At 42.7% G+C, this 26,520-nt stretch overlaps 2 protein-coding genes across 2 annotated transcripts in view; one reads left to right on the top strand and one right to left on the bottom strand.

Moving 5' to 3' along the window:
- LOC311141422 (syntaxin-binding protein 1-like) overlaps positions 1 to 998 on the bottom strand; it is a 40,621-nt gene extending 39,623 nt beyond the window's left edge. The window contains exon 1 of the mRNA XM_084176748.1: positions 917 to 998. The gene's annotated coding sequence lies outside the window, so the exon portion shown is untranslated. The remainder of the gene's footprint in view (positions 1 to 916) is intronic.
- The window catches only part of LOC311141421 (protein Niban 2-like), a 43,843-nt gene continuing 18,290 nt past the window's right edge, over positions 968 to 26,520 (top strand). Inside the window, exons 1-5 of the mRNA XM_084176747.1 lie at positions 968 to 1,209; positions 16,019 to 16,149; positions 17,332 to 17,460; positions 18,560 to 18,665; positions 19,061 to 19,228. Coding sequence (XP_084032873.1) covers positions 1,155 to 1,209; positions 16,019 to 16,149; positions 17,332 to 17,460; positions 18,560 to 18,665; positions 19,061 to 19,228 — 589 coding nt within the window. The 5' untranslated portion in view covers positions 968 to 1,154. The remainder of the gene's footprint in view (positions 1,210 to 16,018; positions 16,150 to 17,331; positions 17,461 to 18,559; positions 18,666 to 19,060; positions 19,229 to 26,520) is intronic.

The raw sequence follows: 26,520 nt of genomic DNA, 5'->3' as shown, positions 1-26,520 counted from the left end.
ATTGGTTTGTCAGTTCCAGGTAGGCTACACAAGTAGCACATTTATTTGCAATGACTCCAGTGATATCGTCATTTCAACATATTTATTGTATCAAATGGTAGCCTACAATGGCATATAAATTAATAGGCTACTTGATGGCCAACAGAGCCAAATCTACTGTATCATTATCCACATTTAATGTCAGTTTCATTGAGAACTTTCCCCATAACTTCCATTCCAATTTTCCACTCGAGCAGCCCCGGTGACCGAAGAACTATGCATGCATTAAACATTTCGCTTGATACCGTTTTCTTTAAGCAAAATGCTCTCGTGTGCTCAAAGTCGTTTTCAGTAACAGCCTGCTTCACTGCCTGATAGTCAGCAGCAGGTCAGAGTGAAAAACAATTTTTTTTTGAGAAATGTCTTGGCGGCCGCGGTCCAAACCGCAAACGTTTTCAAAGTAGCCCAATCTCGGGAAAACCGAGGACATGGCAACCCTGGACACGAGTGTATTACCAACTGGGGTGATTGCGTCAACACATAGACTGTTAATACACGACGTCAGGATGAACTACGCCCTCTAGGGGTCTCGGTGCTATAATTAATCCTACATTTGGGTTAATTTGTAGTGTATTTTATAGTTGAAACTCAGCAGTTTGGTTTATAGTAAAACATGGAATAAAAAGCCTAATTTAATGCAAGTATTTCACATCTTGTAAAACTATTGTGGAGAGAAAATCTCTCCCTCTTTCAGCTAAAAGTTCCGTTTGCCCAGAGGCAAATGTAAACAAATTTTAGCGCAATCTCGGCGCGCCCTTTATAGTAGTGAATTGGCCTCATCTGTCGTAGGTCTACCTCTGTCGAAACCACACATTCGACATGCCTAAAGAAACCTCTGACTGGCATAGTTTAACATACTCAACGAGTAGTGACTCACATTGGGTGTCTCCCTCCTGCTCAAGGCGGGCGCAGCTTTTATTCTCTTTCCCTCCACCCTTCGGTTCAGTCACCACTGCTTGCACTCTTCCAATCGTTCATCAGGTTATGTTGGCGGTTTAGTAAGAGTGCACCCTAGTTCAAAATTGTTCCTGTTAATTTGTTTAGTATATTTTTATGTTCTATTTGCCTCTGTAACGAACGGCATTGTTGTCACTGGATTAAGTTTTTTTGTTGATATGGGGGACTTGATTTCGAGCCACCTGGATGAGGGCAAGCGGGAGATCATTAAAGGTGAGTGCGTTGTGAATTTGTAAATGTTTGCTTTTACCACAGTAATGCATGTTTTGTGTGTATATACATACTACATAAATGAGTGAATAAGAACTGTGGAACGGAACAGTATAGCCTTCATAGTCAATGTTAGCAGCAGCAATTTAGTGTTCTGAATGAAAACACTGTCCTACTCTATATCATGAATATAGCAGGTAAAGTAAACTACTAGGTGGGTGTCTAATCTATGGAATAGTTCGATTCCATTTCCAGTTCCCACGCTTTAGTGTTACCATAGTTCTCGAAAACTGTTCTCCATATGTAGGGTTTTCAGCTGTTACATTCGCCCAAGGTTGGCTCCATGTGAACTACAATTCAGATGCTGTCTTAACGTTTAGAAACGTCAGTCATTGCTTACAAACCGGTTTTCGAAACAAATGCTTATATTTCATATACAAAAGACACACATACTGTAGCAGTTTTGCACAGATCCACAAGTTGTGTGCCTCCAGTCAGCATGGTCTCATAGACTAGACGTAACATAGTTAATGTAAATCCAGGAGACTTAAATTAGTATGATATGTGAGGTTTGGCATGGGTACATAAGACAGAATGTTACTTAAGGCAAAAACGAAAGGAGGGTGGGTGGATGAGTGGGCGTATAACGAAAGATGGGTCAGGTGGACGTATAATGCGAAAGTCTAGCAACCCATAGATTGTGTTCGAATCTCATGGACAACTTTAGCATTTTAGAAACTTTTAAACTACTTGCTATCTTTTAGCTACTTTGCAACTATTTAGCATGTTAGCTAACCTTCCCCTAACCTTAGCCCTTTTAGCTAACCCTTCCCCTAACCTAACTCCTTTTAGCTAACCCTTCCCCTAACCTAACTCCTAGCCTATCTAATGTTAGCCACCTAGCTAAAGTTAGCTACAACTAATTGTAATTCGTAACGTATCATACGAAATGGATGATGGACATCCACAAATGAATACATACCATACGAAACGTTACATATCATACTAAATGGAGTGTCTCGGATTTACGTACAGAATAATACGAAATACTAGGTTGCACCAGTTGACCAACTGCACTTCCTCCCCAGTTACTCTTACACACAGGTGTTCGGAGCACACTAGATAGCTAATTAGCACAGGTGGTGCATATGTCTTCCGTCAAAAAGCTATGTAAGTAGTTGCAAAGTAGCTAAAAAGTAGTTAGAAGTTGAGATATGGCCATGTGGGAACACTAAACCTATAAAGGTGTGTAGTATTTTAACCTTTTTTGACATGATTATTATTATTATTATTATTATTTCTCGCTGATATGAAAGATACGTTCTTTATGTTTCCAAAACCGTACTGCAAGCATGCGTTTTAACGTTCAGAAGATACTATAGTCAATAGGGACTAAAGCCGTAATCAAATCAAATGTTATTAGTTGCATACACATGTTTAGGCAGATGTTATTGCGGGTGTAGCGAAATGCTTGTGTTCCTAGCTCCAACACTGCAGTAATATCTAACAATACACAACAATACACACAAATCTAAAAGTAAAATATAGAAATATTAGGACGACCAATGTCTGAGTCCGGAGTATAAATATACTCAGTACTTTGTTGAAGTGCATTCGGAAAGTATTCAGACCACTTCACATTTTCCAAATGTAGTTACATTACAGCCTTATTCTAAAATTGATTAAATCGTTTTTTGTCTCAATCTACACAACAATACCCCATAATGACAAAGCAAAAACTGTTTTTTAGAAAGTTTTACATGTATAAAAAATATAAAACTAATATAGCATTTACATAAGTATTCAGACCCTTTACTCAGTACTTTGTTGAAGCACCTTTTGGTAGTGATTACAACCTTGAGTCTTCTTGGGTATGACGCTACAAGCTTGGCACAACTGTATTTGGGGAGTTTCTCACATTTTTCTCTGCAGATCCTCTCAAGCTCTGTCAGGTTGGATGGTGAGCATCGCTGCACAGCTATTTTCAGGTCTCTCCAGAGATGTTCGATCAGTTTCATGTCCGGGCTCTGGCTGGGCCACTCAAGGACATTCAGAGACTTGTCCCGAAGTCACACCTGCATTGTCTTGGCTGTGTGCTTAATGTCGTTGTGCTGTTGGAAGGTTAACCTTCGCCCCAGTCTAAGGTCCTGAGCGCTCTGGAGCAGGTTTTCATCAAGGATCTCTCTGTACTTTGCTCCTTTCATCTTTCCCTTGATCCTGAATAGTCTCCCAGTCCCTGCCGCTGAAAAACATTCCCACAGCATAATGCTGCCACCACCATGCTTCACCGTAGGGATGGTGCCAGGTTTCCTCCAGACGTGATGCTTGGCATTCAGGCCAAAGAGTTCCATCTTGGTTTCATCAGACCAGAGAATGTTGTTTCTCATGGGCTGAGAGTCCTTTAGGTGCCTTGTGGCAAACTGCCAGCGGGCTGTCATGTTCCTTTTACTGAGGAGTGGCTTCCGTCTGGCCACTCTACCATAAAGGCCTGATTGGTGGAGTGCTGCAGAGATGATTGACCTTCTGGAAGGTTCTCCCATCTCCACAGAGGAACTCTGGAGCTCTGTCAGAGTGACCAATGGGTTCTTGGTCACCTCCCTGACCAAGGCCCTTCTCCCCCGATTGCTCAGTTTTGCCTAGCGGCCAGCTCTAGGAAGAGTCTTGGTGGTTCCAAACTACTTCCATTTAAGAATGATGGAGGCCACTGTGTTCTTGGGGACCTTCAATGCTGCAGACATTTTTTGGTACCCCTTCCACAGATCTGTGCCGCAACACAATCCTGTCTCGGAGCTCGACGGACAATTCTTTCGACCTCATGACTTGGTTTTTGCTCTGACATGCACTGTCAACTGTGGGACCTTATATAAACAAGTGTGCCTTTCCAAATCATGACCAATCAATTGAATTTACCACAGGTGGACTCCAATCAAGTTGTAGAAACATCTCAAGGATGATCAATGGAAACAGGATGCACCTGAGCTCAGTTTCGAGTCTCATAGCAAAGGGTCTGAATACTTATGTAATTAAGGTATTTCTGTTTTTTTACTTTTAATAAATTTGCAAACATTTCTAAAAACTTGTTTTCGCTTTGTCATTATGGGGTATTATGTGTAGACTTATGAGGGGAATAAAAAAAAAATCAAATTTAGAATAAGGCTGTAACTTAACAAAATGTGGAAAAAGTGAAGCAGTCTGAATACTTTCCGAATGCACTACATTACCAAAAGTATGTGGACACTTGCTCGTCGAACATCTTATTCAAAAATCATGGGCATTAATATGGAGTTGATCCCCTCTTTGCTGCTATAACAGCCTCCACTCTTCTAGGAAGGCTTTCCACTAGATGTTGGAACATTGCTGCGGGGACTTGCTGCCATTCAGCCACGAGCATTAATGAGGTCGGCACTGATGTTGGGCGATTAGGCCTGGCATGCAGTCGGCGTTCCAATTCATCCCAAAGCGATGGGGTTGAGGTCAGGACTCTGTGCAGGCCAGTCAAGTTCTTCCACACCGATCTCAACAAACCATTTCTGTATGGACCTCACTTTGTGCATGGGGGCATTGTCATGCAGAAACAGGAAAGGGCCTTCCCCAAACAGTTGCCACAAAGTTGGAAGCACAGAATCGTCTAAAATTAGTTCACTGGAACAAAGGGGCCTAGGCCAAACCATGAAAAACAGCCTTAGACCATTATTCCTCCTCCACCAAACTTTACAGTTGGCACTGCATTCGGTCAGGTAGCGTTTTCCTGGCATCCGCCAAACCCAGATTTGTGTGTCAGACTGCCAGATGGTGAAGCGTTTCCACTGCTCCAGAGTGGCAAGCTTTACACCACTCCAGCCGACGCTTGGCATTGCACATGGTGATCTTAGGCTTGTGTGCGGCTGCTCGGCAATGGAAACCCATTTCATGAAGCTCTCAACGAACAGTTATTGTGGTGACGTTGCTTCCAGAGGCAGTTTGGAAGTCGGTAGTGAGTGTTACAGACGATTTTTACGCGCTTCAGCACTCGCCGGTCCCGTTCTGTGAGCTTGTGTGGCCTACCACTTCGCAGTGAGCCGTTGTTGCTCCTATACATTTCCACTTCACAATAACGGCACTTACAGTTGACCAGGGCAGCTCTAGCAGGGCAGACATTTTGACAAACTGACTTGTTGGAGAGGTGGCATCCTATGACGGTGCCACGTTGAAAGTCACTGAGCTCTTCAGTAAGGTGTTGTGCCTTGTTCACCACACTGTCTGTGTGGGTGGACCATTTCAGATAGTCAGTAATGTGTACGCAGAGGAACTTGAAGCTTTTCACCTTCTCCACTGCGGCCCTGTGGATGGGGGTGTTCTTCCTCTGCTGTCTCCTGAAGTCCACGATCAGCTCCTTAGTTTTAGTTGACGTTGAGGGAGAGGTTATTTTCCTGGCACCACTCCGCCAGGGCTCTCACCTCCTCCCTGTAGGCTGTAGGCCGTTAGCGTCTATGAATGGGTTAGTGTCACCACAGAGGCTAGTCTAATGAATCAGGCTGTAATACACAATGAATTGGTATATACAGCCTGAAACTTTTGTGTGCAAAATTGTGTAAATCTTCCTTACAAGCCAGAATGTTGAATAAAAAGTTATACAAAAACTTAATCAAAATATGTCATGGAATGCTTGGTTCAATAGCTAACTTTAGCTTGGTGCTAAACCATGTACCTACCGGCTCTCTAAAAATGTGGGTAAACAATACCTTTCCTATGGATATTTTGTCTCAAATTTTGAACAGCTGAAGGACAAAATGCACAGAGAAATGTACTTTTTTTTTCTCAACATTCTGTCTTTTAAGGAACATATACATGATTTTACACACAAATGTTTCAGGCTGTATATACCAGTTAATAGTGTATTACAGACTGATTAATCAGACTACACAGAGGCATGGCTTAAAGTGGGGGGAAAAGTGTTGTTACTTTTCTATGTAAATCCCTTTTACTTGAGTTGATAGCAATATGAAGCCCACGTGGCTGTGGTCATGCTGACCATAAGGACTGAGTTTTATCTCACTGTATAATCAGACTCTTGTGCAGCAGTCTGTATAATCCCAGGAGCTTCATGGGTCTTCCTGTAGGAACTTGTCCAGGCAACTGGTCCCCTGTAGTCCTCTGTAGTCCCCTGTAGCTCAGTTGGTAGAGCATGGCGCTTGCAATGCCAGGGATGTGGGTTCGTTTCCCACGGGGGCCAGTATGAAAAATGTATGCACTAACTGTAAGTCGCTCTGGATAAGAGCGTCTGCTAAATGACTAAAATGTAAAATGTAAAATGTAAAAACTGAGAGGATGTGCCTTGATCAGAAAGGAATAACATAACACATGATTTAGGAAGGTAACAGTGTTTTTTCTGATTAAAAAAGTCTTGGGCAGGCTCTTTTTTCGGGCCACCTATGTCAAAAAAAGTAAAATATAAAAAATAATAATGTCGGGATGGAAAAACATTTTCAGTCCAAACTTAAATGTTTAAGATATAAAGTATTTTAAAATAAAATGATCTTTGAGAACTAACAATCACCAAAATAAAATCTAGTATTGATGTGCACGGATATTCAAATATCCAAACGGATGTTAGTATTCGAAAACTTGTGTTAGTATTAATTTTAGCGAGGGAGGGGGGAGGAATATAGGAAGGCTTTTTCTAAAATTAAAATATACATGTGACATTGTTATATACAAGGATATACCATGACATTTCAAATTATTCATTTAATAAAACAACAAACTTTTCAATGTAGTTTGTATGATGTGCATGGTGCTCCCACCAAAAAGGAACGGTAGCCGACCGGTAGGCTTGACCTGTGTTGCTTTGCCACGTTAATTGGCTAACATAAACTACAAAGAGGCGCAATGTGTAGCAAGTGGAGTGCGAGTTTACTAATGCAAGATGGAATAAAGTTACAGAATTAAAAGTTAGCGAAATGAGGAGTAGGCTACAACGAGCAACCAACAGGTAGGCTGTCGTTTTTTCTGAATGGGGTTGGGGAGAAAGCGCAGCATGTGGCCTCAATTAACCTAGCTAGCTAGCTTCTCTAGGCTACTCCAGTCAAGACAGGTACTGGTATATGGGATGATGAATAACATTGTGGCTGCTACAAGTTAGCTAGTTTTGGCTGTAGCTGAGTTGCCTTGGCATCTCTCTCTCTCCCTCCGTCTGCTCCCCATACCTTCTGCAGCAGTAGAGCGCCAGCCTCTCCCTCACTCAGCAGGGCTCATGTTAAAAAACACATGTATTTAGAATATCCGGATATCCGACGACAATTCATGATACTATTCAAATAGTGAAATTATTTCGAACTCCCATCCCTAACAGCTAGACACAGGGAATTCATTTTTTATGATGCATTCACAAGTATTTTTGTGGTCATGGCATAAGGCCACCATTGATTTTGTTATAATATTTGAGTCACTCAGGTAGCATAAACCGTGGCAAAATGTGTAGAATTGCAGGAAATCTGCTTTAAAACAGCTTTATTTTTTCACTGCGGCCAACAGCAGGGCTTAAAAAAATACAGCACCATTGGCCACACCCATGGCCACGCCCCTATTACACCCACCACCTAAGCCCCATTTTGATCCAGAAAAAAACCCTGGGTAAGGGTGTGGTGGATAACATATGAGAGAATTGACATTTAGGATCAACGCCTAGCCTTAGCACACCAATGCTTATATTCTTCATTGAGGTATCCTGACACCTAATCAACTACAGATTTTTCTTTTGAATGTATAAACCCTGGCTGCACACAATACATCAATATGAAGAATATTGAACTATGAAAAACCAAGCAATTTAATAAACGTTTTTGAAGATAACAAATTAAGTCTTTCCCTATTCCAAGTAATCCTGTGTCATGAGCAGGGAAGCATCTGAGAGAGTGATCCTCCTGATGATAAAGGGAGCAACGTTCTCTTTTGGAGTCATACTTTTAATGCGTTGGCCAGCCAATCCAGAGACGGATATCAGATGTGGAATTACAGGAATGCATGAAAAAAGCATGTGTGCCTGTGGCTGGAAAACTAGAAAATGTGGGGCCTTGGGCTGCAGTAAGTCTCTTGTGTGTCTCGGACAGAGAGAGCGGAGCGCCACACGGTCTCTAAAGTACTGAGTGTCAAGGGCCTGAAGACGTCAAGGTATTCTCTGTCTGCTCTGAGGAAATGTCTGTGTTCATTATTATGTGCTGAGACACATACGTGCCCGCCTGTTCGCACACACACACCACATATTTACCTAAACAGCGTGCCAGACAAAGAGGGCGAGAACTCTCCCTGAAAATGAAAGTCCCAATATTCTGGATGTAGCCAAGGTGGCTGTTCCCGTACAGTTTAAATAGTTAATGATTGAATCATCAGATATCATTGTGTCATGACTAATTTCCCTGTTTTACGGGCTGCTTGGTGTTCGTCATGCTTATATTCTGGTCCAGTTCTGTTGAGAGAGAGTTAGAGTTGCCTTGATGCTGATAGGAGCTACAGTCTGGGAATCCCTCCACACGTGGCCATGTTCCAAGACTGAACTTCAGAACTGAGGTCATCATCTTGAGACTGAGTAGGATAGGGTTGCAGCAAGGGTTGTGGCGGTCATGACATTTTGTCACACGGTTATTGTCTTGAAAATGACAGCCGGTCTCACAGTAATTGACCGTTAATTAACATAAACATGTTTAGAATATCCAGGCCTCCATACATACAAGCTGCTTATGCGCACCTTTGGAACATCCTACATTTAAAAGTGTAATAAATTCATTTAATACACACCGTCACAATAAATCCATCATTTATTTTAGGCAGGTCTAAAGAAACATGATATGAAGAAAATGTATTTCAGAAGAACCGACTATGAGTAGGCCTACTGTATGTTATCTGGCTATGTGCCATGCCATAGGCTGTAGGCTAGTTCATTTAGCAGAAAATATATGCTTAGAAGTCTCGTGACATTATTTTATATGATTTTATAGTAAGAATAATATTATTGAATTTAGCTGAATAAAATAGAAAGGATATTTTTCCCATTCCATAGCGAGTGCGCATGTTAAGTGGCTATGTTGAGCGTAAAAGTGATCATTTGAAACACGTCCTATACGCTAGATTTAGAGTTATTTGGCAAATTTAGTTGTGAATGATACAAACCTTAGAATGTCTTTATAATTTATATGGGCTGCGTGATGTGACTAGGCTGTTGACTATTTGAAAAAGTCGCAAAAAAAGCTGGTGCTCTGTTCCTTGCCTCTGGCTGCACACGCTGTTCTCTCATCAGGCTATTCTCAATTTCATCTTGTCTTTACTGATACGTAAAATTTGTTTCGATGCACTCGAATAGTGAATGAAGGCCATTTGTTTTAAAATCATGTCAGGTAGGCAACTCCGGTTTCATAGTGAAGCAGCTGAAAAATAAATATAGTAGCAGCTGGGATCCTCCTCTTTTTAGTGGCAACCATCAAATCTCTACAGGATTGCATATAGAAATGTCTGGGCTTAAAATAACACTTTCACTTCACGCATCAACCACTGTTTGAGGAGCATGCAGCCTCTCGCTGCATGACAGGTGACATTCCGCCCAAATTCTGTATGCCATGGGTCCTCCAACCCTGTTCCTGCAGCTACCCAGTGGTTAATTTGGGAAACAACGTGAAATCTGTTTGTGAACATTTGATAATAACGTTTTCACAACAAAACATATTTAATTAAACTGTTGACAGCCCCTGTCTCTGCACCTCGAGAAAGGAATGAAGGACAGAGAGGAAAAGCACGGTGGTGAGATATTCTGTAGCTAAAGGTAATGTCAGCCTATTAATGATAAAAATATAAAATGCCCTATTACTAGGCTATTCAAAATCAAATACAAATTCACTATAATCATAGGCTAAACTCTGCAAGCCGCCCTTCGGACTTGGGTTTATACAGTACCTTCAGAAAGTATTCACACCCCTTGACTTTTTCCACATTTTGCTGTGTTACAGCCTGAATTTTAAATGCATTATATTTCGATTTTGCGTCACTGGCCTACACACAAAACCCCATAATATCCAAGTGGAATTGTTTTTCTAAATTTTTACAAATTAATTAAAAATGAAAAGCTGAAATGTCTTCAGTCAATAAGTATTCAACCCCTTTATGGCAAGCCTAAATAAGTTCAGGAGTAAAAATGTGCTTAACAAGTCACGTAATAAATTGCATGGATTATCTTGATTTTTAAATTACTACCTCGTATCTGTACCCCACACATACACACCGAACAAAAATATAAACACAACATGTAAAGTGTCACATAGAAACTTAATTGAGAGGAAGGATGTTTGATATGCTTTTTACATTTGTATCACAAACCATTTTTGATAAAATAATTTTGAAAGTGGCCATTTTAGACCTTTTTAGACCTATACATGCCTCTTGCAAGACCCTATGATCTGTGAACCGTACATGATGCAGCAACATATTGGTGTCATTATACTCCTTATGTGCTCTTAAATATTGAGTATGTCTAGATTCTCGAATACAATTTTCCACTTTCATGATTTTCCCCAAAAATGGTTTGTGATACAAATGTGAAAAGCATTTCAAACTTCCTTTCTCCCAATGAAGTTCTCCCTATGACCTATATATTGTTACTATTGGGGACGTGAAAGTAGTGCACTAGATAGGGAGTACGGTGCCCATAGGGCTCTGCTCAAAAATAGTGGCTTTAAAGACAATAAGGTACCATTTGAGGCCGAGCGTTCTCCAGGGAGGCATTGGGACATGACAGGACGGTAACCCAGCTTTCACCCAGACTCAGCACTGCTGAGGCCCCCAACACAATTAGCCGAGGCTGGGACACGACAGCACACCAGCGTCAGCTAGTCTCACAATAACAGAGCTAAGATGCTCCCCCTGTCTCTCTGTTCCATCTTTTAACTCGTCTATCTCTTCTCCATGAAAAATGGATTAAAAGGGAAAATAAAGTGTTTCTTTGAATGGAGGATGGTAATATGGTGAATTGCAATGACCTTATTGCCCTCAGCCTCAGTGTTACTGCTTGACGGTGTAAAGATTCACTTTATAGTATACACAATCATGATTTTGACCTGGACTGCCTAACTAACACATGAAAGAATATGGCCCTTGTGCCTAGTTGCTGCCTAGCCGGGCTGAACATTTACACAATGCACAGAAGGAAACTCTTCAGTCCGTGCACTATAGCATATTGTATGTGACACCCAATTGTCTGCGATTAGTGATTTGAATTACAGCACTCTGATTTGCTCAATTTCAATTGCTCTTTTGTGCCTCCTAATTTGGTTAGTAGAGTCCTGTAAAATGCCACTGTGTATGTTACAGTATGTACTAGGACTATACATCAAAAACATTACAATCGGTTGAGGGACAAGTGTTGCGTAGGAGTGACGCCATCTGATGTGAGACAATGCACATGCCCTGTCAGCACTCTATCCCTCCCTCACTCCCTCCCTTCCTTCCCCTCACCACTCTGACAGTGGGGGAGAGACACTTCCTGTTCTTCATGAAGAACAAGAAACCCTCACCCATCCTCGCACTGCAGAGAGAAATCACACACACATCTGAATCACATTTCTTACACTCAGGCTCCAAACTTCTAGGGCACAGGGTTGGTTATTATGGAATCTAGTGTCAACTAAGGCTGCATCTAAAATGGCACCCTATTTCCTATATTGACCTATGGGCCCTGGTCAAAAGTAGTGCACTATATAGGGGATAGGGTGCCATTTGGGACGCACCTAAGACAGAAGCCCACAGGACTGTAGGCTAGTTTTCACACAACACAATGTTTTGAAGTAGATTTTCCATTTTTGATTCGGCTGAAGTTTACGAACAGCAGCAACAGCACAAGGTCAGAGTCGGAGAGTTTCACCTTCACAGAAGAGTAACAGGGAAATTCCAGGGAGGTTCATTCAACTGTAGCCTACAAGACACTAAAGGCCAGTTGAATAGGGGCTGTATTATCTGAGCCCAGTTCCCGCATGCTGTCTAGTTAGACATCATGGACTGAGATAAATTAAGCTTTTCATTTTTTTTTTGAAGAAGTCCATTGATCCTGCCACCATGTGAGCATGCCTCACTTAAAAACAACCGAGTAAATCAAAGGACGGTGTTGAGTATGTCAACTGTGTCATGCTATGCTCCAAACCAACCGCTCACACCTCATTTGTGAATCTTGGTAGTGTTATGAAGTCTGCCAAAGCCATATAGTGCTCTTTCAGTTACCTTGTGACTTCAATCACTTGTAGGCTTTCTAAACACGTTTAACAGAGGATAAAGACTGCCACTCTGTCTGTATAATTTCATCATGATTGCTATTCTATTGTCATGTTTGGGAACGATGAGAAGAGTATAACTGTCTCGCCCTGATCACATGAAACTAAGTCAGTATGTGACTCAATCAAGTGACACACACACACTCACTATCTTGTGGTTGTTACTCCTCATCAGGCCTGTCATTCCAAGCTCTCAAAAGTGACTGTTTTCACCACACCCCCAACATGGGAACCATTCCCAGGCCAACTCTCTTTCCTAGCTCCCTCTCCCTCTGGTTCAGCTTGTGTATTTTTGTTTATCAAAGGGAAAAGTTAAAAAATAGCTGGAGTGGGTCTTTAAAGGGACCATAACCACTGAACCGATTTCCAGGTTTTGTTCCATCAGTAGCACTATGAAAACACTAAACCCCCCCCCCCCCCCCCAGACTAAGTTGTGTTATTAATGGTTACATTCCGCAGAGACTTCCTCCCCAGTCAGCCAGCTGGCCAACCAGGGCAGGACATTTCCCAAGCTTTGTGTCATCTTATTTCGGTAGAAATGGTTGGTCATACGCACATCCTTAAAGAAATAAAACGTAGGTGCTTGGCTAATGATGCATACATGAAAAAAACAAAAACAAAGGGCCATTCACTGTTTACTTAGTTCTAATTACCATCTTTAATGACAATGTTTTGATCCAGAGGATCTTTGTCAGGTCAAACAGAAAAGTTTTAATTATAGTGTTTGGTCCTTTCTATTCTTTAACCTTATTTCTTTCCAATAATTTATAATACCATTACTTTTGGTCGGTGCTTATACAGTATTTGTCCTATTTCACACATGTGCAAGTGTGTATTCATACCCATGTGTGAATTAGAAATGTGTTTTTTGCATATCCCAACTCTCCCTGAGACACCCTCGGAGAGTGGGGTCACGGCCAGTATTACCAACACTGACCTGACCATATTTTTAGCTTTTTCTGCAACAGAGTTACAGTGCATTAGACTCACTCTAGCATAGTCCCAGATCTGTTTCTGCTATCTGGCCAACTCCTTGTCAGCCATTGTCATGCCATACATGACAATTTCATAAGGAGTTGGCAAGAGAGCAGAAAAGTACTGACACCCAGGCTCGGCTCACTCCACCTAGAGGAGGTGTCCTAAGACTGAAGAGTTGTGGCCTGTGGATCCATCCATTGTCTTTGACCAAGCTCTCATAACTAAGGGATTATGCAGTCAGAATCTGTGGGAGAGAGTTGAGCAAGCGTCTGGTGACTGGACGGGTTTGGACTGACTGGGAGTGGAGGAGCAACGTGCGGTTTTGGCAGGATGTTTGTTCAAGATGGATTGTGAGTCACTGCACAAAGTGATACAGCTATGAACGGCTACCCTAAAACTACCACCACCATGTCACCTGCTCTTCCTTCTCTGTACCATGGTCCTCAAGTCTCTGCTAGACCCACGCTCTACTCTGAGGCACAGGACAGGGGATGGACAGCGAGAGAGTGGTGGGTGGCCTGGTTAAGTGGAAGAATGAAGATGGATAGAGTTGTTGTTACTTTATTCCCTCTTCTGTTGAGACACTGGCCCATCAGCACCTCGGTTCAGTAATCTTATGGAAGGCCTGTGTTGTGTTGGAAGGCCATAGGAAGGAGTGACACAAGGTGGACTTTGCTGTGAGCCTACCACTCCCACAAAATAATTGGTGATTTTCAACCCCTCCCCATGTCTTAGCCCAGTTCCTTACTAACCCAGTTCCTTCTAATGTCCAGTCCCCCCAGACGCTGCTCTTGCCTGCCTAATGGCTTTACCAGAGCCCTTAATTATACTGTAGCCTCAGTCTTTAGAAAGCAAATCTGATCCATCTGTCATTATTTTCCCCCAACCATCTCTCTCCTAGTCCCAGCAAAAGAAACATTTAATAACCGTAATGCAGAACAGATGGGATCAGAGAAAGATAATCTCTGCTCCAACTATAATTACTATCAAACATATTTCCCATTATAAGTGCTATAGTATCAGAAATACAAATTTGGCCAATTTTGTAATTCTGTTTTGGCAATACCATTTAGTCACTAAGACCTAGCCTGTTTGGCCTTGGTTGGGCTACTACTCACGTACACTCAATTATTTATATTTTTAGCAGCTTTTTTCCTCAGCTGGGTCCTGTGTGGACTTGGGTTGGTGGGCTTAGAATATGATTGGTGTAAAGAGCAGTAGGTGGGAGGACTCTCGTCGTCCTCTTTCAGGAGAACTCAAGCTATTTGGCACTAGTCAGGCGGTTCTTTCTTTCCCTTACTGGCCTGGTTCGCTCTCGCTCTTTCTCTCCCCCCCCCCCCCAAAATGGCACCCTATTCCCTACATAGTGCACTACTTCTGACCAGAGCCCTCTGCCCTGCCAGAAGACCATTCCTTGCTACGCTTCATTTACAGCACCACTCTCTCTAAATAAAGAGACAAGAAATAGGTAAACAAATTAGAAATTTTTTCTTTATTCCCTTCTCTCTGAAATAGCCTAGACATAAAGAGACAGATAACACCAGAAATGGCCTCACTGGGTAGGTGAGTCAAATAAAAAAAGGGCTAAAATAGTTTGTTGGAGAAGGTCCAGGGTAGTGATGGGGGAAAAAATCGATAGTTACATATTCTCTTTGACTGTATATCATATTTTTTTGGACAATATTGCAATATTATTTTTGCGCTAGTTGGCTGTACCTGCACCAAAACTCCAGTATTTTTCCTTCATAGCTTGTTCTCCAATTTCTTTTTAACTGGGAAGCCAATTTGTTTTCAGCACTTTTTTAATTTCCATGACTGATCAAAACTAATTTTCTCTTGGCTCTCTCTTGTCCCTCTGCGGCAGACATATTGGGAGCAATATGTTTGGAACATCGAATCACAATAAAATTACAGTATCAAATAGCAATACATATACAATTGTGAGAATCGCAATACTTATCGTATCAGCACCTAAGTATCATGATATCGTATCGAAAGGTCCCTGGCAATTTCCAGCCCTAGTGCAGGATATAACTTTGAAGTCGGACCTTTTCAGTTTCACAAACAGTTTGATAGTGTGCCAGGTTTGTTTCCATGCCAACTCCATTACTGGGTAGAGTGAAAGGAGCTGTGAACTGAAGGCTCACTCAGGGTAATGCAAACATGGCCGTGTGGACATTCTGATAAAGGACACAAAGGTCTGTGTGAAATGCTGTACATTCTTCAAAGCCTTTGTTTGACTTTCAACTTGGAAACATTTGTTGTTGTTTTTACACCGTGATAAGCATAGTAAATAGGAATTGAGGTAATTGTTCACTGTAAAAAAAAAAGTGACCGTTTGCTCTCTAAAAGACTATTACGTAACACATGAATTCAGAATACACTAACTATTACATCACTGTTGACAAGGGGAATGTGTCATTAAGTAAGCATTGTCTGAGCCAGAATGGCCAATAGAGCAGGAGCCTACTGTTTGTAGTGTGAGGCAGTCTGTCATTATACACCACTTGATTTGTAACAACTGACCCCGCCTCTCCTTCCCAATGCAGCCCAGACAAGCGAGGTGATTGGAGAGTTTGGCCGTCTGTATGAGCAGCAGTATGCAGTGGCCCTCTTCAACAAGGTCCGCTTTGACATCGAGGGAGGAGGGGGGCCCCAGCCACAGCTACTGCGCCGCAAGGTAACTAACACGTCCTCCTCTCCAGTCCCGCTCTCCTATACTCCTTTACTCCTACTGTGTCTTCCCTGAGAAGGTGATGGAATAATGAAGCGCAGACATCTGGAACTGACATCTGGAACACTTTTCCCACATTATGGTGAACCTGAAAAAGCTCACCTCACACTATATCAAATGAATGGCAATCTAAGAGTGACTCAGGACAGATATAATGCTGATTTACACTCCCATGCTTTTAGTGTGTTCTGAAGATTTAAGTGTGTTTAGATCACTAGATAGTTTATTATAAATACAGTATGAGAGTAGCCCTGATTTGTAGGCCACTTCCACTTAAGCCAGATGAGTCTGCTTGAGAGTTCCATGGTACGGAGGGAAAGATCTCAATGTTCCTTCTATGGTTCTATCTCTGTGTAGCAGATGTTAGTTAGCAGGGCTAGTGAAGAACAAGTAGCCGTGGTGTGTCGTGGTGACCTCATCTGCAGTGAGAGATCTCAAATTAACCGCGCTACTGACGGAGTGAGAAGTAAGCTTGAACAACTGCTACAGTTGACATTAGGGCGAGTAACGTCATAGTGGTCACACCTAGTAAATTCTTTATTAGGATTCTCCTGGGTGTCCAGTGTCTCTAGCCATGGTTTATTATACCTTTTTTAAAGGCTGCACAGTGCCATTCCCTTGTAAAGAGAAACAGTTACATTCTGTCTGGTGCTACCGCTGCACTCAGAATGCTAACTACATGAAGTTGTGTGGAAGTGACTAAAGTCTTGGTCCGCATCCCAAGTGCCACACTATTCCCTATGTAGCGCTGTTCAAAAGTAGTGCACTATAAAAGTAATAGGATACACTTTTTTTTTTGGAGAAATGCCTGCTGTTCTCTTGGGCGTATGATTGGGTAAACTAAACAACACTACTCTAGTGTCTAGGCTACAGTTGAGTCATCACTTACAGACAGTAGTATCACACATGGATTGTAGTGTAAGTATGCCTGATGTTTCTAAAGGAACGCAAAGGCTTTAAGTTTTAGGCCACTCCTTGGCTTTCTGGAGTATTACAAAATCATGGAATTTATTGTTTGACGTAAAAAGATATGGTCCATGAATATGGATCTATCCACACAGAAGTGATGTCCCTTCATGCCAGTCATCATTGGGATGTGTACTGACTCACCCTGTCTGTCCCACTCAGGCCCCGCTGGAGAATAGGTCCATCTTCTCTGGAGCTCTGTTCCAGTTTCTGGAGGAGAACAAGAAATGGAGAAACCGTTTCCTCTTCGTTCCTGACTCCTACAACATCAACTACTATGACAACAAAGCGGTAAGGGAGAATTTCATTCAAATGTCCCACGCTTACCCACACATACAGTACCAGTCAAAAGTTTGGACACACCTACTCATTCAAGGGTTTTTAGAATAATAGTGAAGACATCAAAACTATGAAATAACACATATGGAATCATGTAGTAACCAAAAAAGTGTTAAACAAATCAAAATATATTTGAGATTATTCTAAGTAGCCACCATTTGCCTTGATGACAGCTTTGCACACTCTTGGCATTCTCTCAACCAGCTTCATGAGGTAGTCACCTGGAATCCATTTCAATTAACAGGTGTGCCTTGTTAATTTGTGGAATTTCTTTCCTTCTTAATGCGTTTGAGCCAATCAGTTGTGTTGTGACAAGGTAGGGGTGGTATACAGAAGATAACCCTATTTGGTAAAAGACCAAGTCCATATTATGGCAAGAACAGCTCAAATAAGCAAAGAGAAACAACAGTCCATCATTACTTTAAGACATGAAGGTCAGTCAATCTGGAAAATGTCAAGAACTTTGCAAGTTTCTTCAAGTGCAGTTGCAAAAACCATCAAGCGCTATGATGAAACTGGCTCTCATGAGGACTGCCACAGGAAAGGAAGACCCAGAGTTAACTCTGCTACAGAGGAGAAGTTATTTAGAGTTACCAGCCTCAGAAATTGCAGCCCAAATCAATGCTTCACAGAATTCAAGTAACAGACACATCTCAACATCAACTGTTCAGAGGAGACTGCGTGAATCAGGCCTTCATGGTCGAATTGCTGCAAATAAACCACTACTAAAGGACACCAATAAGAAGAAGAGACTTGCTTGGGCCAAGAAACACACGCAATGGACATTAGACTGGTGGAAATCTGTCCTTTTGATCTGATGAGTCCAAATTTGAGATTTTTGGTTCCAAAAAAAGATATATACACACACACACACACACACACACACACACACACACACACACACACACACACACACACACACACACACCTTAGCTCAGTTGCATTATGATGGTGTATTTTATGTCAATATTAGTGAATTAGCTAATAAAAGGCTACTATATCTGCTAGTATCATTCTCTTAAATCTACCATGTCCTTGTGTTCCCGTCCAGTCTCATGAGAGAGGGCTGCATCCCAAGGGAACCATCAACTGTGCCGGATACAAAGTGCTGACCTCGATGGATCAGTACCTGGAGCTGCTCAACAACAGCCTGCCTGGTGAGAACATGTTACGACTGAAAACCAGGGGAGGTGTGGAGGAGAGTAGCAGGGGAGGGGTGGGCGTGAGGCACATGTTACAACTGCTCACCCAATTGTCATATATAATCCTTTAAATGGGGAGGCTTCATACGGTACTTATTATGAAAAGCTTAATGTTATTTGATGTTCTAAAGAGCTTGAGGCTGTAGGTGTGATCATGTGTTTCTCAATTTCGCAGTGTTACTTTAAACTACTAGTGTTCAAATACCATATAAAACACAGGAAAATCTGCTTTTTGACTATACTGGGCCTTTAAGTTGTTTTCAGTGTGAGTGTATGATTCCAAAACCATGCAGAGAGGGCGACGTGGCCACCCACTGATACAGGAGTGTGTGTGTGTGTGTGTGTTTCAGGTGTAAAGGCTAAAGTGGGCAACTCTCCGTTCCTGAAGTGCGCCACCGAGTTCCCTCTGATCCTGTGGCACCCGTATGCCCACCACTACTACTTCTGTGTGGCGACGGCGAAAGAACAGCAGAAGTGGCATGCAGTCTTTCAGGACTGTGTGAGACATACCAATGATGGTGAGTAAAACCCACACAAACATTCAAACCTAGACACACTGTAGAGCCCATAGAGATTCTATCATTCACATTTAATTATGTGTTTGTGGAGCACATGTTAAACACACAATTCCACAGATCGTAGGGTCATTCCACCAATTGAGTACCTAACTTGGTGAGAGAAAAACCTGGTTTATTTCACCTAGTTTTAAGTCTGTTGTAAAGAGCACCTGTTCAACTTAGAGCAACTGCCCCTAAAAACTAGCTTCTCATATAGAAAACAGCCTATGTGGCATCGATATGAATCAGAAACATTTATTCTACTGTCAAAATTGACTACTAAGTGTAAATAGGATAATTTTGGTTATACGGTCAGTCTCGTCCAATACTGAGTTTTGTGAGACTTGTGGTCTTGACTGCATCACAACGTAAATGAAGATTGGGTTTGTTTCAATCATGCCCAAATGCCCACAGCTGGCAGCACACAAGTAATCATCAATTCAGAATGCAGCTGCACACAATGTGTGTGGGGGTGTGTGTGGGTGGGTGTGTGTGTGTGTGTAAGGGTTGGATGTGTGGAGAGTGAAAATAGTCTCTAAGGTGCAGATGGTCTCAAGTGTGTAGTAGTCACAAGGTGCAGGTGTCTGCAGGGAGACTGCTAAGGTTAGCTGTTCAACAGTCTGATGGCCTGGTGGTAGAAGCTGTAGCAGAGTGCACAGTCCTTCGCTCGGTTGACTGGAGTCCTTAACCTTTTGGGCCTTCCTCAAACACCGCCTGGTGTAGATGCCTTGGAGGGCAGGGAGCTCGCCCCCCCGTGAAGTGTTGGGCCATCTGCACCACCCTCTGTAGAGCCTTGTGGTTGAGGGTGTTGCCATACCAGGCATTGACGCAGCCTGTCAAGATGCTCTCGATGGTGCAGCTGTAGAACTTCTTGAGGATCTGAGGGCCACCTCCGCCTAGCTGGCTCTCAACACATGGGGCCCCACAGGGGTGTTCTCAGCCCCCTCCTGTACTCCCTGTACTCTCCCTGAATTTCTTCAGTAGCCTGTGGTTGGTCCATGTCAGGTCCTCTTTGATGTACATGCCGAGGAACTTGAAGCTTTACACCCTCTCCACTACAGCCCTGTCGATGTCAATAGGGGGCGTACTAACTCGTTACCAAACTTCTGACTGGGGTCGAGTGCGTTGGATGCAGGGGCGGGGATTTGTGCCCCCTCGGGTCTCTAGGGCTAGGACTGGGGACGTTGTCATGGGCCAGATGGTGTTTGAGCTGCTAGTGTATATTTCAGTATAGGCAGTTGTGTCAGTGGCAACAGTGTGCAGATAGGATTCCATTGGTATTGTGACACCTACTTTATTTTATTCATTGTGTTTTCTCTTTTGTGTATCTTATTTCATTTTAAATAGTATTTTTTTTTACAGTCCTCTTCAGCAGTGGGGGTCCTCATAAGAGGACCCAGGTTGATTGTCTCGAAGTGAGCAAGTGTTTTGGTCGAGGTTAAATTATAAAATGACTATAGTAAGTGCACATTAAAGCCCAAATAAAGTAACAGGGTTGACAATTTTATCTTAAATCAGCCATAAATCCCCTTATGACAGGGGGAATGGAAGTTTGTTCTGTGCAACAGGGAGGGGCAACTGAATTTAAAAACATTTCTAGCCTGTAACTATGGGTAACGGCTGACGTGTGAGCTCAACCTGCTCAGTTTTCCACCACAAATATTTTTTTCTGCCAAACCAGCTCACCTGCTTTTACACTATGATATAACTATGAGATGTTCAATGTTTCATTTTAATGTATTTTATTTAAAGGAATAGTTTCACCATATTAAAACGAGAGTTCAGTTCACGTAACAGGGTTGACCTTAAAATGAGGGACACATTTTTATTAACCTAAAATGAATCACTAATCACATGAAATAATAATAATCTTCAGAAATGACTTAGTCAAAGAAACAAAATAACACCCCTTACAATGATGTTGAAAACGTTTTAGAAATGTTAGCACTTTAGTAAATCTTTAAATCAGAAGTCATATTTATTTAGTTTTAGCAAGTCAGATTTATAGAATTTCCATGTGCTCTATATTAAATGGCACTTCATTTAATATAACAGGCTATTAAAATGCAATATTTGTGCACAATTTCTACTTAAAATATCAAAGGGATGCAAAAGGTACAAAAAAAAAAGTGATTTACTTTAGAGTTTTGTTCTGTAGCTAGAGTAGTTGTTGATGTTCTAGAGCCCCATTCACAAAACTAGAGGTTGGATCAACATGAATATGCCTTGCAGTAATAACCTTTCAACTTCACTGTTAAGTCAATGTTCCATTGTGCAAGATGCGTCACTAATGCCCTCCACAATGCACAAAATTGTAAACAAGACAGTGTGACACATGCACAGACAAGTACCTGTCAATGTTAAAGCTGTAGTTTACATACCAGTTCTCAAACTTAAATATAGGGAATCATGTGTATGACATACTGTTTATGTAAGTTCAGAAATATGGTCAAAAGAACAACTCACCAGGCTTTACAACAAAACTGACAATTAGGAGTGGCAGGCAGGTACTCCTGGGTACCACCTCTGACAGACTGTCTCTGCTGTCGCTACGGGGACCAGGTAAACTGCTGACATCATGTGCAGTCTATTCCATAGTCAAAACCTTTCCAATACAACATCCACTTAAGTTTCTGTTTCTGTCCACTTGAAGATGATATAGCTAACTAACTGGATGTTACTGCAGAAGTCAATGATCAAGTGCTGTGGCTGCTAATTATACTGTAGAGAAACAGATGCATGCCCAATGAAGTCATGCCAAAACCATAGAACTATGTATAATCTATGTAGTTATACTTTAGGCTTTACCAGCATCGTCGCTGCATGGCTCTTCAGAGCCAACATGGGTGCCCTAACCGATCCAAGACACTATCAATACGCCCCTAGGAGATAGTTAACATAATGTACTGGACTGCAAACCTACTAGGCTCCTTTTATTTTACCCAAAATAAAATCCCCCATCTGTGGATAGGATCTTGCATGAGAAACATGGGAGCCATCATGACACAGTGAGGCTGGTGAGCAGAGAACAGCTGGAAGCCATAATGCATGGGATGAGTGGGTTCAGACGTCATCACTTCACCACCAGTCAGTCAATGTACTTCACACTGCTACAATGTAAACTACCCCACTCATATCTCTCTCCCTGTTTGAGTTATGGCTATTCTGGTATTAGGGAGCAGCTGTGACCGGACCTGGTTCAAATACTATTTGAAATCTTTCAAATAATAATATAATAATATAATATGCCATTTAGCAGACGCTTTTATCCAAAGCGACTTACAGTCATGTCTGCATACATTTTTACGTATGGGTGGTCCCGGGGATCGAACCCACTACCCTGGCGTTACAAGCGCCATGCTCTACCAATTGAGCTAGAGGACTCAAATACTTTGAGCGTTTGCTTTAGCCTGCCTCAAGTGCCAGATGGGCAGAGTTAGGGACTATTCCATTGATCCATTAAGCAAGGCAAGCTCAATCAAGCACAGATAAAGTATTTGTAAATGATTTCAAATGGTATGTGACTGTGGGCGGCCCTGCCTGCTGCTGGAATCTGCAATGCGTGCACTACACATGGACAGGGTAGCTAGCTAGCAGTGGTACAGACCAGACCAGGCAGTCAACACAACCAGAGATGGAGAACAGAACAGAGAGAGGAAGGCTCCCTCTGACTCACATGCTCTGGTACTCCTCAACACAGGACTCGCAGTACCTTTGATAGTAGAAGCCAGGGGGAGTTGAATGTTGTGGGAATGGGAGAGGAGTAACAGGGTTCATATGAACACCCTGGTCAATAGTGGTGCACTATAGGGTACAGAGTGCCTTTTGGGATTGTCATGGGTCAGTCAAAGCACATGGATTGACTTACTAAGCACTCCCTTTCCAAAATCTGTGATGGCTTAATTGAGTTGTTAGTAGGCATGCTAAGCATAGTCTGTGAGGGTGTCTGTGAGTGGGAGGACAGTTTGTTGTGTGAGATGACAAGCAAGGGTCTGCAGGTAATTTATCCCAAACTGGAAGCATGAGCTGGCAACATGTTCTTGGTTGAGAGGAAGAGATAATGAAGGAAGTGCCAGGCACCAGGGGCTTACCATAGACCTCTTGTTTAGACAAATGGTTACATGTAACAAGCTCTAACTCGATAGAGAACCTGGTAAAGGAATCTTTGAGCAGGCAGCTGTCATTCTTGGGATTCTCGACCGACACAACTTTGTTACTTTCCTCAGTGAAAGATCTAATCTGCCTGGCGGCCAGGGCCTCAGAGGATGTACAGTACAGCTCTTTCTTTCTGTCATATCAGGGAGTCCAGAATCAGTGTTTCCCAACTCCGGTCCTCGAGTATTCGCAACAGCACACATTTTTGTTGTAGCCCTGGACAAAAACACCTGATTCAGCGTAGTTGACAAGTAGAATCAGGTGTGCTTGTCGAGGGCCACAACACAATATATGTACAGTTGGAGGTACTCGAGGACCAGAGTTGGGAAACACTGGTCTAGATCACGCCCCAAAACTCACATTTGTACTCACTTTAAGTACAATAAGAAAGTTAGCCTTTTCTGAGCCAGATCAGCCCATGGAGCATTAGTCCATCTCCTATGTCTGTAGCATGAGGAAAATACTTTACTATTTGGTATTCCCCTTTAGCCTTGTATGAGCAGAGCAAAGACACAGACCAACCTAAACACAACGCATCACTAAATGTATACAATGTGTAGAAGCTCCAGCCTGAGCCACATAAAGATCATGAAGAAGGCGACCACAATATTGTGGAATGAGTCTGTAAAGTGCACGTCATGGGGTGCTTCCCAAATGGCACCCTATTCCCTGTATAGTGCACTACTTTTGACCAGGGCCTATAGTGCACTATATAGGGAATAGGGTGCCATTTGGAACATGCATGTCTTCATGTAGTCAGGCCCTGAGTGGTCGGTCAGAGCTGTGTATGTATGGACTATTGCTCTGTAGCTCCATGTTTTGACTGCAGGCTCAATAAGTCTGGTATGTGGCGGCAACTCATTTCCTCAGGCAGGCCGCCCTGCTCCGGCTCTCCCCACCCCCACCCTCCTCCCTAGAGCAGGTTGGGGGGTGGGGGGGGGGGCATATTTGGAACACAGAGGGTACCTGTCCAGCAGACGGACACCCTGCTGACCATGAATGAAGGCTTCACCTTCAGGGGGCACAGGATTTACTCTTCATTCATCGCTCATGTCCAGCTGCCTGAGCAGCACTAGGGCTGTGTTCCAAATGGCGCCATGTTCCCTACGTATGTAGTGCACTATATAGGGAATGTGGTGCCATTTGGGACACAACCTAGGACTGATGCAGACTGAAGTTAGCATCGTGGGGAGAGGCAGGAATAGCCAGCATTGATGATGTTGTAGAAGGGAAACGGAGGGCAGAGCATGCCCCCGTTCACATCAATGGGGCTGTAGTGGAGACGGACGAGAGCTTCAAGTTCCTCGGTCTCCACATCACTTTTTTTCTTATTTTACCAGGTAAGTTGACTGAACACATTTTCATTTACAGCAACGACCTGGGGAATAGTTACAGAGGAGAGGAGGGGGGATGAATGAGCCAATTGGAAGCTGGGGATGATTAGGTGGCCATGATGGTATGTGGGCCAGATTGGGAATTTATCCAGGAACCCCGGGTTAACACCCCTACTCTTACGATAAGTGCCATGGGATCTTTAGTGACCTCAGAGAGTCAGGACACCCGTTTAACGTCCCTTCCTTAAGACGGCACCCTACACAGGGTAATGTCCCCAATCACTGCCATGGGGCATTGGGTTGTATATACAGTACCGGTCAAAAGTTTGGACACCTACTCATTTTTCTTTATTTTTACTATTTTCTACATTGTAGAACTATGAAATAACACATATAGCACCCCCACACCATAACACCTCCTCCTCCATGCTTTACGGTGGGAAATACACATGCGGAGATCATCCATTCACCCACACCGCGTCTCACAAAGGCACAGCGGTTGGAACCAAAATTCTCCAATTTGGACTCCAGACCAAAGGACAAATTTCCACCGGTCTAATGTCCATTGCTCGTGTTTCTTGGCCAAGCAAGTCTCTTCTTATTGGTCTCCTTTAGTAGTGGTTTCTTTGCAGCAATTCGACCATGAAGGCCTGATTCACACAGTCTCCTCTGAACAGTTGATGTTGAGATGTGTCTGTTACTTGAACTCTGTGAGCTGCAATCTGAGGTGCAGTTAATTGCCGATTTGAGGCTGGTAACTCTAATGAACTTATCCTCTGCAGCAGAGGTAACTCTGGGTCTTCCTTTCCTGTGGCGGTCTTCATGATAGCCAGTTTCATCATAGCGCTTGATGGTTTTTGCGATTGCACTTGAAGAAGCATTCAAAGTTCATTAAATATTCTAGATTGACTGACCTTCATGTCTTAAAGTAATGATGGACTGTTGTTTCTCTTTGCTTATTTGAGCTGTTCTTGCCATAATATGGACTTGGTCTTTTACCAAATAGGTCTATCTTCTGTATACCACCCCTACCTTGTCACAACACAACTGATTGGCTCAAACGCATTAGGAAGGAAAGAAATTACACAAAATAACTTTTAAGAAGGCACACCTGTTAATTGAAATGCATTTCAGGTGACTACCTCATGAAGTTGTTTGAGAGAATGCTCTGACAAAAAAGCAGACTATTTTAAAATCTGACCGAACAGAAATTGCTAAAAGGAAATGCCCCTAATAACTAACATGCCTCAGCTGTGACACAGGCCGTGTGTGTGTGTGTGTGTGTGTGTGTGGCTCCATATAGTTCTTACAGTATGTGTTGGCTGCGCAGGCAGATTACTGGTTCATAGCAGTCTTCACACACGCACGCACACACACACAACACTACTCACTGTAAGGAGGTGTTGCTGAGTCACATCCAGCCTCAAACTGACCAGGGCATTCTTTCTCTACAGAAATGCTGATCAATTGATATACAGTACTGGAATTTCACCATGTACTAGTCTTTTAGTCTAGTTTGACTTTAGATCCGGGGTACAGACTTTATTGGGATGGCAGAAATCCCCTACATGTTCTCATGAGGCAGTGCCAAGATAAATGGCCTGGCTCCCACACACACACACACACACACACACACACACACACACACACACACACACACACACACACACACACACACATACACAGCTTTCAGATAGGGAGGTAGTCTGAGGCTGTGGACTTCCTGCCTGTAGCTATGTGCTCTGCTAGAAGCTCTACTTCCCC

Source organism: Coregonus lavaretus (genome assembly GCF_964263955.1).
Source record: "Coregonus lavaretus genome assembly, chromosome: 14".
Taxonomy (NCBI): domain Eukaryota; kingdom Metazoa; phylum Chordata; class Actinopteri; order Salmoniformes; family Salmonidae; genus Coregonus; species Coregonus lavaretus.
This window is presented reverse-complemented; position numbering and strand designations above follow the sequence as displayed.